The sequence below is a fragment of the Lissotriton helveticus genome, chromosome 3_1, assembly GCF_964261635.1.
Source record: "Lissotriton helveticus chromosome 3_1, aLisHel1.1, whole genome shotgun sequence".
In the NCBI taxonomy this organism is placed as follows: domain Eukaryota; kingdom Metazoa; phylum Chordata; class Amphibia; order Caudata; family Salamandridae; genus Lissotriton; species Lissotriton helveticus.
In genome coordinates, this window is record NC_136061.1 from 49675981 (window position 1) to 49689335 (window position 13355).

The 13355-nt window shown below is 44.2% G+C and overlaps 1 protein-coding gene across 2 annotated transcripts in view; it reads right to left on the reverse strand.

Moving 5' to 3' along the window:
• Nucleotides 1-8580: 8580 nt before the first annotated feature.
• LOC144824395 (indian hedgehog protein-like) overlaps nucleotides 8581-13355 on the reverse strand; it is a 52122-nt gene continuing 47347 nt past the window's right edge. For both annotated transcript variants that reach the window (XM_078683503.1, XM_078683504.1), the window contains one exon: nucleotides 8581-9369. In XM_078683503.1, the coding sequence (XP_078539629.1) occupies nucleotides 8711-9369 (659 nt within the window). In that variant the 3' untranslated portion in view covers nucleotides 8581-8710. The remainder of the gene's footprint in view (nucleotides 9370-13355) is intronic.

Genomic DNA, 13355 nt, shown 5'->3' on the forward strand with positions numbered 1-13355 from the left:
CTTACGGACTCACTCTAACCCACGTGTGCGATAACCAGGTCAGAAACCAGACAAGACCCCTGCTCCTCCTATGGGTGACCCGTGTGCTATCATAAACACACAGTATTTACCAAACCTACGCCACCAGGAGGTCCATGTGTGGAGTAAAAGGGTCACAAAAAGAGACATGCCTCCTCAGCCCCGCCCCCGCTGGTGTATTTATATTTTCAGAAAATGTATTCTATGTCCCTCCCACTCGTAGCTATAAAACAGTCCCCCAGCGTGTGACCCGTGTGTGCAGTAATTATTGATTTTTGGGTTATAACTCGGCTACCTTTTACCCCGTTGTTTGATAAGCTTCGGATCAGTAAGATGCTCTAGTAGAATGAACAAGCATTGCTTTCTTTGTGCCTTAACTCAGTTTCGATTTTAAATGCCTGTGTTGTTTGTTTTGATTTTCCTGTTGTGTGACTGATGACGCACAAGCCACGTACCCCCAGAGTATAACTCTGCTGCTGAAGCCACGTTACTGAAGTGCAGCCACCAACACCTGTCTATGTTAGCAGGCCAAACTGTGGGAAGTAGCCCAGAAGGCCAGTTCATGGCATAAACACATCACTCCAGCAAGTGCTCAACCCTCTGAGCTTTCTTGCTGCGGACACCCTATCTGTACATTGTAGGAGACAGAGACCATTCCTCTGGGTAAAGAAAAAGGAAATTGAAAAAATATATTTTAAAATGTTGACTTTACCTATGAGTTTCTCTCTAAAATCACGGAAGAAAGTGTGATTTCGTGCCGCTTATGGAAACAAAGGCCAGTGAGCTGTTTAGTAATTTCTCAAAGTTGCAGAGAAGCATCTGGGGGCATATTAAGCGTCTGGGGAGATTTTTAGGCATGTGTGGCTACCATAAGTCCCCAACCCTCTCCCCCAAACATATGGACTTTAAAAGTATAGTGTCTATTTTATAATGCAAATCACAATCTGTTGTGTCCAGTATGTATTATATCTTGTATTTAACTGCCTGTGTCGGCATATGTGCACAGAACTTTAATAAAGAACTGCCTCTGAAAGACTTGATTAATATCATGGTACACATTTGTTTTTAACAGTACAATCAGGTTACAAGGGCACCATACTAGGACCCTTCCTCTCCTGGTACCTTTCTACAGTTTTAAGATCTTATTAGAGTTTCTCGTTGCCCAAATGGGTGTAATTGCAGATATTTATATGTTTCCCTCGTCTTGATTTTGCTCATGAGAAGGTGTCACTCATAGTTGTTGAAATGTCACTCATAATTACACTGAAATTATGAAAATGTCACACATATCAATCTGAAACCATGGCAGCTATGTAAGGCTTGGCCAGTCTGGGAAGGGCAGAGAAAGAAAACAACTCTGTCTCTTTTCCTTCATGCCCAGAGAAGGCAAGGACAGTGTCTGCTTCTCCTGCTCTGCCTCTGGTAGCTTCCCTCCTCCCCCCTCTCTCTCTCTCTCTCTTTATTCCTCCCTCTCTTTCTGTATCTTTCTCACTTATCCTTAAGTGCTGATTTCAAAAGACAGCTGTTGCATACACTCTCTTGCCTCTCCTTTTCTTTATTTGTTCCCGCAGAACACTTTGGCTGGAAATGTCCTCCTTTTCTGACAGGGTTCAAAGTACAACCTTGGGCGGAGAGAAAAAAGTATCAAAATAAGAAAAATAATTAAATAAATTAAAAACCCAAATAAAGCAATACAGAGTGATCAGCAGACAGGCCAGATTGTTATTTACACCCATGCACCTTAGCGCTGCTTTACAGAGTTTTCCAGTGAAGCGCTACTTTCTTTTTATCTTCTTTCTTTGAACAACATTGTTTTCCCAGAGTGGGGAAGTGCACCATTCATAAAGGTACTGCAATACCTGGTTGAGGGGTAGACTGGAAAACGTTTAATATGAGCGTTTTCAACTGTTATAATTATTTTAGCCTATAAAATGTGTACAGCAGCTCTGTGTTGAAGGATTTGGTCTTTTTTAAACCAAACTGCTTACATTTTGAAAGGATATAAGCAATGGACATTGAAACGGGTCCCTTCCTGGTCCTGTAGTCATATCCTGAACTTTTCAGGCAAAATCACTTACTAATTTCTGAATAATGAATTTAAAACCGTTAAGGTAACCACGTTGTTACATGCTGCTTACATTTCACATGCTTTGCTCATCCTTGTATTCAGTGTTTGCTTTTTACAGGGTGTTGTTACGTTTTTTTCAGGCAGCATTTTAATCTTGTCCAATGCATAATTTGAATTGAATCTCAGCACAATTGGGTTGTAGCTGAAGGCAGTGCCAGTTTCTCCCAGTGGGGCAGTATGGTGTTCAGAGGGGGAGAGGATGTGGCACTCTGGCCAGAGCTGCCAAATTTGAACCTGGAGCACCATTTTCAGCCTTCATGACCAGTCCATCCTGACAGAGCTCATTCCGATGCTACACCTTAGAAGGCCCAATGGACCTTAGAAGCCCTGGTGTCTGAGCACCAGCAGGTGGACCCTAACGGTGGCAAGTGTGGGTTAACCTTGAAGGCCTGTCCACCACAATCCATGCAGTTCACCTCCAGTCTTGTCAGCAGGCATACGAAGAAGCACACACTAGAGCGACAGTGACTCTGCCACTGAGGTCACAAGACCCTTGTGGCCAGTCCACCTCGTCCATTGGTACCTCCATTGGACTTTTTCAGCTCTAGTAGTACAACTTACCAGGGGTTGGTAATGTTGGATTTGCATGCACATTAAACTTAGGGGGTGATTATAATGGTGGTGGGACTGCCACATCACCGCGTCCTTGACAGTCCCACCGCCATTGATGACTGCATTACTGCCCGCCATATTACAATATCGGGTGGTTGCTGGCAGTCGGAGAGACCAATCGCCACGCACACTTCTCCCTTCCATAGGGAAGGGAGAAGGCTGGGATCCTTGTGTCTTGCAGAAAGGAGAGACAAGTGTGTATCTGCTCTTCAGGAAGGATATACAATGCAGAAAGGGCCAGAATAGCCACTCTGGCATTACCTTTGTGGGCTGCAAGCTAATTATGCTTAATTTAAGTTGGTGTCTGCATGTGAGGCGTAACTGTATTCTTAGTTAGAGACCGGTACATTATTTAAACCCTCAGACTAAAACCGAACAAGAGAAAGGCATCAAGAGTTGTTGGCAGAAGGAGGAAGGGAAATATGGAAAACAGAGAAAAAGGAGAAAGCAAAGATGAGAAAGTACCTGGAAGAGTGAGATAATGTGGAGGGAGGGTATGTTGGTGGATTAAGGAGGCAGGAGATGAAATCAGATAGACAGCCTTGGTATTCAACAACCCAGCTCCGCCACAGATTCCCTCACTACCACCACCCTTTAATAGTGCCGCCCAAGTCTCCATAACCACTCTTTCAGATGCATTTAATTAGTTATATAGCGCCACTCATACCAGTGCAGTGTGTCAACACTTTACATCATTCACACTACACAGAGGCAGTCAATCATAGGTGTGTAAATCTGTGTATAGAAAATGTTAAATAAAACTACAGGGTGTAGGAGTCACATGTCATCCATACTTGTAGACAGTATTGTTTAAGAGTGCTAGGTCTGGATGTTGGAAAGTGGGTTAATAGTAGGGGCAAATGTATATCTGTCCCCGGCAATAAGGACACTACCTCAATATATAGCTCCGTACCAGCCTTCGAAAAGTATTCTCATGCTCAACCCTTGGTAACTTGGCTGTTCGCAGGTATGTAAAGCATTTAAAAACACCAATTCAGTAAGTAATTAAGACACAACACACAACAAAAATCCAACACCAATTTATAAAAATACAAAATATTTTTTTCTATAAAATGAAAAAAATCCAATGTAGGGAACCGGGAATAGGACTTGAAAAAAATGTAGCATGATGTAGCACATAGAAACATATATCCCCTTTAGTTACATCTGGTCACGCTGGACCTGCTCAAAGTCAAAGTTTCAGACCGACCATGATGAAGCCCTGCGGGACTACTCCTTGCGGTAGGTCTCGGTCAAAGTTTTTACCTTCTGACTTAGAAACTTTTCTGGAGCTTTTCTTCACGGGGTCCGTCGAAGCTCTCAGCCAGCCCTGATTTGCTGAGGGTTTGCCGGCTTGCCTTGCAGCGAAGTCCCGGTCAAACTTATGGAAGTCCAACCTCCGAAGCTTTCCAGCAGTACGAGCTAGGGATGCAGGCTGGCACACAGTTGATGGTGGGTGGCTTGGCTCTCATGGTTGGCCCCGGTCACCTTTTCTAAGTTTGGAATTAGAAATGTTTGCAGAGCTTTTTCTTGCATGGTCCCTCAATGCTTTTCACTAGACCAGATTCGGTGAGGGTTTACCAGCTTGGGTTTCCGCCTACGCCCGCCTGGAGCTTTTCAGCCAGAGGAACCTGGTCGGCAGGCCAACTCATGGTTGATGGTTGTCGGCTTGGCTGGCCAGAGTGAGTCGGTCCACTTATGGTGCTTTTTACCAAAGTTGCTCCAAACTTCTCCAAACCTCTTGAACCTCTTCCTGAAGTTTTCCAAAGGGTCTCAAAGTGTCCAAAACTTACTCCAAGGGTCCGGAATCTCCAAGATGGTCCTTGAAATGGACTTCAGTTACCACAATCCACTTGGACAAACCCCTTTCAAATTAACTGGTAGTTCTCCAGGCTGGGGGTTCTTGGTGGTCCAGGTGTGCTCTGTTAAGCTTCAGCTTGCAAGGAGTCCACTCTTTAGTCTTTTTGAAGCAAGGTAGTCCATAGGACTGTAATTCCAGATTATGCAACAGGCACAATCTTCAGAGTCCAGGGCTTGGTTGGTGCAAATCAAACTCCTCAGCAGGGACCCTTCTTCTCCCAAGTTTGAAGCAGCATCATCTGAGAGGCTTTGTCCCTTTCAGATACTTATTCCAAGTTCTCTGGGTCAAGAAGGAGGACACTGCTGTCCAATGAGGTGCAGGGGAATGCTCCAGGGTATGACCACATTCTCTAAAGTGTGGCATTATTTTCCCAAAGAGAGCACAAATTCTCCAAAATTCATCATGGCTGATTTTCCAGCAGAGGGAGCAGAACTAATAACTGAACCAGCCTACAGGATGGCTTCATCTACCTAGGTCCACTCCCCTTATACCTGGGAATTCCTCCTTAATCCCCTCATCCGACTGTGGGGAGAGAGATGTAAATGAAAGTGATTTCCCCAGCTTGTCTCCTCCATCCCTTGAAGAGCATTATGTACTACCCCTCCCCCTGGCTCTGGCATTCCCATGCCCAGCAACCTCTACTCCCAGACATGCCTCCTAACTCCAGGGGTCATTTATCACCTCTTAAAACAGCCAGTCCAATCCACTTACCTCTGACAAATCAAGGCAGGGAACTAGAGGGCTGAATTGTGGCTTGCAGACAAGAAAGTCTTATAACTTCTTGTCTGTACATTTTAGAATAAATTCAACAATACCACATTGTTGCATTTATCATTAACATTCTTCTGAGTCTTTTAATCCTAGTTGTATGGCTTTCCTTTCTCCAGTTATTAATTAATAACCTCTTGCAACGTTAACCTATGGGCTGGGGATCTGCAATGGAAAAATTACCTGGCCAATTGATCCAATACCAGGGCCTATGTGAGGATCCTCCTTATACCTACAGGACCCCCACCCCTAGAATACATAGGAAATACTTTAGGGGTTCTGATTATATCAAAATATTGCAGATCCTCACTTCACAGTGCTCCTAGCACAAAAGCCGATTTTGGGCAGCACAATACTACAATGTAGGCAGTGAAATGTGCAATTTCACTAAACCCAGGGCATATAACACTCATTTTATAAGGGTCCTCCTTGTAGATACCTTACCTCTAACCCCTGGGACACCTAGGGGAACCCCTGGGGATACCTAATATGCCCCAACATTGTAGTTTATCAATTTGTAAGTGCCCCAAACCCAAAAGTCAAGATTGGGCACAATTTGCATTTTAAAAGCAGTCCTCCAACATGGGCCTGCTTTTAAACCGACCTCAGGCTACAGCAGTGCACACATGCAAGTGCAGGAATGGCTGCTGGCCTCTAAACCACTATGCCCTAATATATACTAGGGACTTAAAGGTAGTTTAAATCCGCATGCCCTATTATGTACTAGGGCCTTTGTAGGAGAGGTCATGTCAATCATAGGGGTACTCTAACCCGTAGTGCACCCTAGTGTATGTAGGTGTTTTTACTGTATTTCTAAGTGTCTCTTTCAACATAGCACTGGCCCTGGGCCTGTTTAGGCAGAGGCCAGGGTCAGTCAGAGTCAGGTACCATCAGTACCAGACAGCAAAATGTTGGGGATTGCCCAGGGCACAGATCGCTTTGCAACACTAGAGAAGCACAAACCCAGAATTTAAAACATAACACCATGGTTGGGGGTTCTCTTTAATAATCAGAATTGATTTCCATCCTAATGAACCCATTTTCCAACCTTAGGATAATGAAAGACTGGGTAAAAATCATAACGTTCTAATCTATACCTTGCAGTTTTCATGCAGCTCTTTGATGACGGTTAATAGCTCACTGTTTAATGTTAGGATTTTAACTTATAAACTGCAAATAGCAAAAGAATCTCTCAGACAAAAGCAGTAACTCACTGACCTATTTACATTATATGCATTTTTTGATCTGCGTGGTACATGTTCTTTGCAGCAGGCATATTAACACGTGGTTACGTTACCATGTGACAAAACTTCCAGTAGTCAGACCTCTGATCTCCCTCAAAAAAAAAAAGATCATTAATCACCGAAGTTATCTTCACATTTTTATTGTTGCCTGAAAATTGCTGGGGACCAGGAATGCAGCAGCAGGTACTTTTCAAACCATAATGCACTTACAAACATGACGCCCTCACCCGAAGTCAGCGACCTTTTTTGCTTGGTGCATGAAGATGCAATATTCATATACATGTTTTTTTTAACAATATGTCTGATTACTATGTGAATGTAAATAACAATAAAGCATACATGCAAACTGTGACTACATGCCTGCTTTTCTCAATATTTCACTTCAAAACTATGCGTCTGTATTTGTTTAACGGGCGGTGATTTGTATAGGGTCAATGGAAAATCCACAAGGTTGCCCCTGTCCCCCCCAGAATTTTAGTGTCTCCTATACTACAGCTTCCTAAAGTGCCAGAGAGTTGTCTACAGCGACCATGTGTGTGTTACTATGCAATCGCCCCGAAGGGCGCAGGGGTCCCTTGAGTGAGCTGCTGTTGTTTTACAATGGCGCCAGCAAGCTGCCAGCGCCGATGTAAAATAGTTACAAAGTTAGCTTGCACAGGAAGCACTTAGATAAAATAAAGCAGCACCTGCTTTGTTTTATCTAGTGGTTCCTGCATAGCTTGCTGGCGCCATTGTAAATTGTGGGGGTTCAACTTTTGAACCCGTTACGTCCGCGCGGATTTTTTTTTCGGATTTTGTGGGAAATCCGTAAAATACGCGGATTGCGGATTCCCCAAAAATCCGAAAAATCCATGGGCGTAACGGATTTACCGCTCACGCTTAGTTAGCAGCAGACCTTGTACCTCAGTATACACAGATGAAAGTTCTACATCTCAAGTGCGGTCACAATCTTTTCCCTGGAAAGGTCCCTCTCCAAGTGTGTGTTACCTATCTGTGCATACCTATATGACACAAAGTACATGTCCCCAAACAACAGCTGCATTTGTGTGTTTTGTCTAGGTGCTAGGGCCTGACCAGAACAGAATAACAAGGGGCATTGTTGTGTGACCGTATCTAAATGTTCAGACTAAATCCCAGGAAAGAGCAGAACGCAAAAACAACAGCGTGTTCTGTGTGGTAGTACATTGTGGCATTTTTTGGCACAAAGCAAAATATATCTGTATAGTACCATGTGCAAATCAGAGGACAGTCTGCAACATGTTCATGTTAACATAGGGAAAACGCCAATGAGCCTGTACGGAACTTGTGACAATTTTCTGTTTTCTTCATGTTTTCCTCCTGGAGAACTTGATTCGAGCAGAAATGTCTTAAGCAAACTTTGAAACAGGATGTGTGTTTCATCTCAGCACAACTTACAGAACTTTGACAAGCCTGATGGAAAGTTCCAGAACGTTCTCTGTATCACAAACAATGAACTTGGGATGATGAAAGCATTGCAAAAGTCTGACATGGAAAAACCTGTACTTCTGGTAAGAATGAAGTTGAAAATAACTATGTAGCTTTACCCACTTCTATTCTTCCCCAGAGCATTAAGGATCCACTAAAAAGGTGCAGTAATATCAGTCTTCTTATCTGCTAGTGACCCAAAAGATCTGGATTTTATAAATGAAAAGAAATTTCACTTTATGCACAACGCCGTCTTTAGTACCACTCTTCCAATAGCAATGCAGATTCAATGGAACTTAGAACATAGACTCAGCTGTCAATATATAACCTTCAACACCCTGCATCCTCCTCTTTTGTTGCTGTTCTTCTACCATGAAGATTATTGACTAATACAACGTAACCAAGAGAACCAGGAAAAAAGGGAACATACAGCTACACACAGCCTCATTCTACATTTTCAGCATATTAGACCTCAGATATCTCAGGGATAGATTTTCTTTCTTATGAACTAAAAGTAGGTTTTAGTGGAGTTTTTATTGTGATTAAACATATTCTAATGTTCTGATTTAAAGGTAGGATTATCTGAGATATAGTTGATTTGATCATTGCTTCTGGCAGGTTGTTTTTCAACTTTTATACCTTTTTGCCACAATGTACTTGCCTCTCTCTCCTCTGGGCCTCCATTGGGTGAAACTCTTTCTTATTCAAGAAGAGCTTGCCAAGGGAGTAGAGGACCTTAGGGTACCAGTGCACGCCTTCTGGCTGCACCCCCAGCCTGCCAACGCCGTGGTAAAGCCGCAGTGGCCAGAAGACCAGCTGCGCTAGGTGATGGCTTTGGACCACGGCAAAGCAGGACACCACTACGTCATCTACTATCAATGTGCCATGACTAGTAAGAGGGGCATAGGCCCCCGAGTCAGTCTGGGTGGTGACAGAAACCACCCTCGCTGGCTGAGGCTCATGTGCCCCCGCTATTAGGATGCACTTTCCTGGCTGCACAAGGCTGGCAAACATAGGAGAGAAGTCCTTGGGTGGCACGCTCAAGTCATCTGCCACATAGAGCAAGTGGGATGCAGTCAAAGTAAGTCTGCGGGGTGGATTCTGTGTCTCTAGCACACAGAACTCTCTCACAGCTGCGGAGTCTTTGTCCAGGTAGGTTAAGAAGTCACTGTAGGTGAAGTGTCCCTCCTCATCCATGCACAGGACCCGTTGACCACTCGTCAGCGCTGACACGGGGACCTTCTCGCCGCTTTCTAGTGTCACCAGGGCTCTTGCAGGGAAGCAGTCACCTCCTATATAAAAATGAAAAGCACTGGGTGAAAAGCAGCAATTCATAACATTCTTACCAGAAAACAGACATATTCCCAAAAAAGTAAATGAACCTTGTAAGCCCACTTCACAAATGTAACCACTCAAACTGACAGGTGAAGGAGAAGGGTTGAGATCTCAAAACCAGAGGAAAACATTAGGAGTTAAAGGAAATCAAGCACATGAGCAATGGAGGTGGGACAAGAGTGGTGATCAGCAATAGGAGAAAAGCGATGCTGGTGGTGTCAGAGAAAGGCCTGAAGCACATCATACCAGAGGACAGAAATCAGAGACTCCTTAAGTTTGTACAGTCGTAAAAGCATTAGAGAATGCATAGTCAGTGCAAGTCAAGAGGGGCTGTATGTTTGGAGGACATGCCTCCTGCTGAGAAAGAGCAGAGGGGGACTGAGCACAGCTTTTACTTATGATTACAACTAACCTAACTACACCATAGATGAGCAGACCTTTTACACACTATCAGGAAGGCAACGCCTTTCACCCATCTCCCTTCCATAATCCAGACTTGACAAGGTCTGAAGACCTCTGGCACCACATTTCCAGGCTCCTTTTTAACAAGAGGGCATTGAGAGTCCATTGTTCGTTGTTAGAGCGCTTTCGGATCAGGCCAATCGAGCTCACTCTCCGCTTGGCACGTAACGCAGTGCAAAGGTTACCCTTCCAGGAAGAATAAAGGGGCTGCTGCAACCCTAGGTCAAAGGTGAGTGTCTGTGTTGGACTCCTGATGACTCTAGAAGCAGGAGTGCATTCTGGACAACCTAAAGGACCTGGGATAAGCATAGCTATCCTGTAGAAACACGCCAAAGTAATTCCACTCCTACCAAAATATACATTAGGTCCTGCCCTGTCTGAAAATTATCGACCCATCTCTCTCCTACCTTTTCTGGTTTAAGTGCTGGACAACACGTAAACAACCTTTTGACCACAGTACTGAACCTGCCCTTCTTAAAGTGACTGATGCCCTTTGAGCGACACCTTTGATGGAGTGTCCCACGAGGTGCTCCTACAGAGAGTACACAAGAATGGGGTCCAGGGCAAGGCATGGGTCTGGTTTGCTCCTTCTTTAGAAGGTCGATACTTTCAGGTGATCTCGCCACCCTTTATATCTACTAGGAGAGCCCTAGATTATGGCGTTCCGCATGGCTCTGCCTGAAGTTCCACTCTTTTTCATATTTATGTGAAACCATTGCCTGGTATGGTTAAATATTTTGGGATTCCTGTGGCGCAGAGGACACTCAGCGTATTATATCATTGTCTGTTGATGGCGCTGCCAATTTTCAGAAGGGTAGGATAGCCGCTGCCGACTGGATGCACGCTAACTGTTTGAAAGTGAATCTCAGCAAAGCAGGGAGTCTGTTGTTAGGTAAACACTTGCAAGAGTGGGGAGATCATTGGTGGTTTAGTGTGTTGTGGGCCCCTCCCAAACCTAAAGCGGTTATACAAAATCTGGGTGTTTGATTTGACGTCTCATTATCTTTCTAGCCTCAAGTCAAAGCGCTGACTGCTGTCTGCTTTGGCTCCCTCAGAAGCCTTAAAACTTTGATTGGCTTCTTCCATCCCTAGGTTTGGAGGATGGCCATCCAGTCTTTTATCACCTATCACCTGGATTACCGCAACATCCTGTATTTGGGTGCCACCCGGTATGTGAAAAATATGCTGCAAATTGATCAGAAGACGTAGCAAGATGACTTTTCAATCTGCCAAAATTCTTCTCAGTCTCTAAGCTCTGGTCTCTTATGAGATATGTCAGTTCTAGTAGGTTAGCGCTGGGAAGCCCTTTAGAGGGCAGCTATGTGCTTGGAAAAATAGTATACGATAGAAACAGAAGGGTTGAAGACAAACTGCCAGGGAGGGTCTGACTGTTAGTTTGTGCAGCATGTTTTTATTGCCTGGGTGAGTAAAGGAGAATGCTTGGGTTCTGCATGAGCAGAGTGTTTCACGACGGTCAGAGTAGCTCTGAGCAGAAGTAGAAATGGTGGAGATCAATGACCAGCTGTTGCTGCAGAACACCCCAAATTTTGTTCACCAGGGAACCTCTACCCAGGGGCATTAACTAAGGCTGGCACATTTGCCAGAAGGATATAAATAGAAAGTGGGGCACAAAGCCCCTCTGAAGAACCACCAGCGATTGATCCCCTCAATGGTACTTCGATCACAGAACTCTAGCATGACTGGAGTGGCCTCCAATCCAGAGTGATATTTGGTGTCAGATAGGGATCCCAAGAATGGGCAATGAAAGGCGACAGAGCTCTCTATATGCAAGTAATCTCAGGGTCACAATCAGAACTCAAGGTACATTGTAAGAGAAAATTGGAGGTCAATTAAGTGTCCTTTATTCCTTGAGTGAACATGGACACCCAGTCCAGGTCTTAATTCAAGTGAGGGTGTATGTGGTGAGGTACAAGTAAGCAAAAACTTTAGTTTGGATTCCCAAAGGACTTCTTGCTCTTCCATGCAGAAAAATGGCAGACTGGAATTAGACCAAATTTGGCAAAAAGTTAGGCCCTAACTCAAGGGAGCACCTTTGCTTGGTTAAATGAAAAAACAGTTCAGTAGCTTTTCGAGCAATGAGTTCACAGAGGATACACTGCTTCGGATCCGAGGACCTGAAATTTAAAACACACTAGGATCGGATTGTCAGGGGGATCCTTATCTCCAGTTGGCCAATTCGGTATTGCTGATCCAAAGATGGATCTGTGGTACCGTAAGTAGCTGACTGGCAACATCAGAAGAAAATGTGTCTGTCTCTTAAGGGCATGTGCACTTAGTCCACACATCCTGAATGTAGAAAGAAAAGGACACATTAGAGGGAAGGGTGAAAACACCTTGACCGCCAGGTCCATGTTGGGGAGCCCTAAAAACCCACCAATTCATTTTTTTAAACTGACTTTCTTGCGCGATCTACGGATCCAGGAAAAGGTGGAAATGGAGGGACCAGCAAGGCATTTGATCTATGGTTCCATAATATGAACCACGGGCCCAGGGCAAGCTTCAGGACCTGGTACATGGTGTATACTACCTCCCATGACCAGGCAACTCCCCCCGCCATGCATGGGTTAAGCACAAGGCTTGGCATATTGTATGGTGTTGGCCACAGGCCCTGACCTCTGGTAGGAAGTTGGACACAGGGCTGGATGCCCAAACCTCTCCTGGGGTTATTGATTTAATGACCTAGGAAACTTACATTTTTTTAAAGTTGCTGTGGGGCTGCTGCAATTCCTGCAGCCACCCACAGCATTACAAAAATGATTGGTGGTGCTAAAGTCCCATTTTGGGGCACTACCAAAAGTAAGCATGTAAAGCCCCCACTAATATAAGCAGCGTGGGGAGCACTCTCCTGCGCTGCCTCGCCATGCACTGCTAATTACCCCATATATTACATCAGTCATGATATATTCTATGACATCATTGATATCACTGCATCATTTGCTATAAAATTATTAATGAGAAAACTGTGCATGGCGGGAGGATGATTTAAAGTTACCTCAGGCCATGAGTAACAATGTCTTCAGATAACTCAAACTAAAACGGCTGAATTTCGATGGTATTGTGTGTGTAAAATGTTAACCTAACTATTAAATCCCTGTAACCTTTGTTTTTTGATTACCAATATAAATATATTTTATTATCATATATAATGAAAAACCAAAGGTTACGGAGATGTTATAGTTAGGAAATAGAATTAAAAAAACATTAGAAATTCACTGGAAAAACTAAGGACACCCAGTCTCCACTGAGACTGCGAGGGGAGCCTGAAGGCTCCACAGTCCCTGTCGGTTTCCCTCCTCTTGAGGAAGAAGGCATTGTTTTCAGATACAGGGAACTGCTAAGCATGCAGCTCCCTGTGTCGGAAAGCAATTTGTCTGTTTCCCTGCTTGCTTGATAGCAGGCAGAGAAACAGACAAATGCTCTACTTCCAGCAAGCAAGAGCATTTTGAAAGCTCTCGCTTGT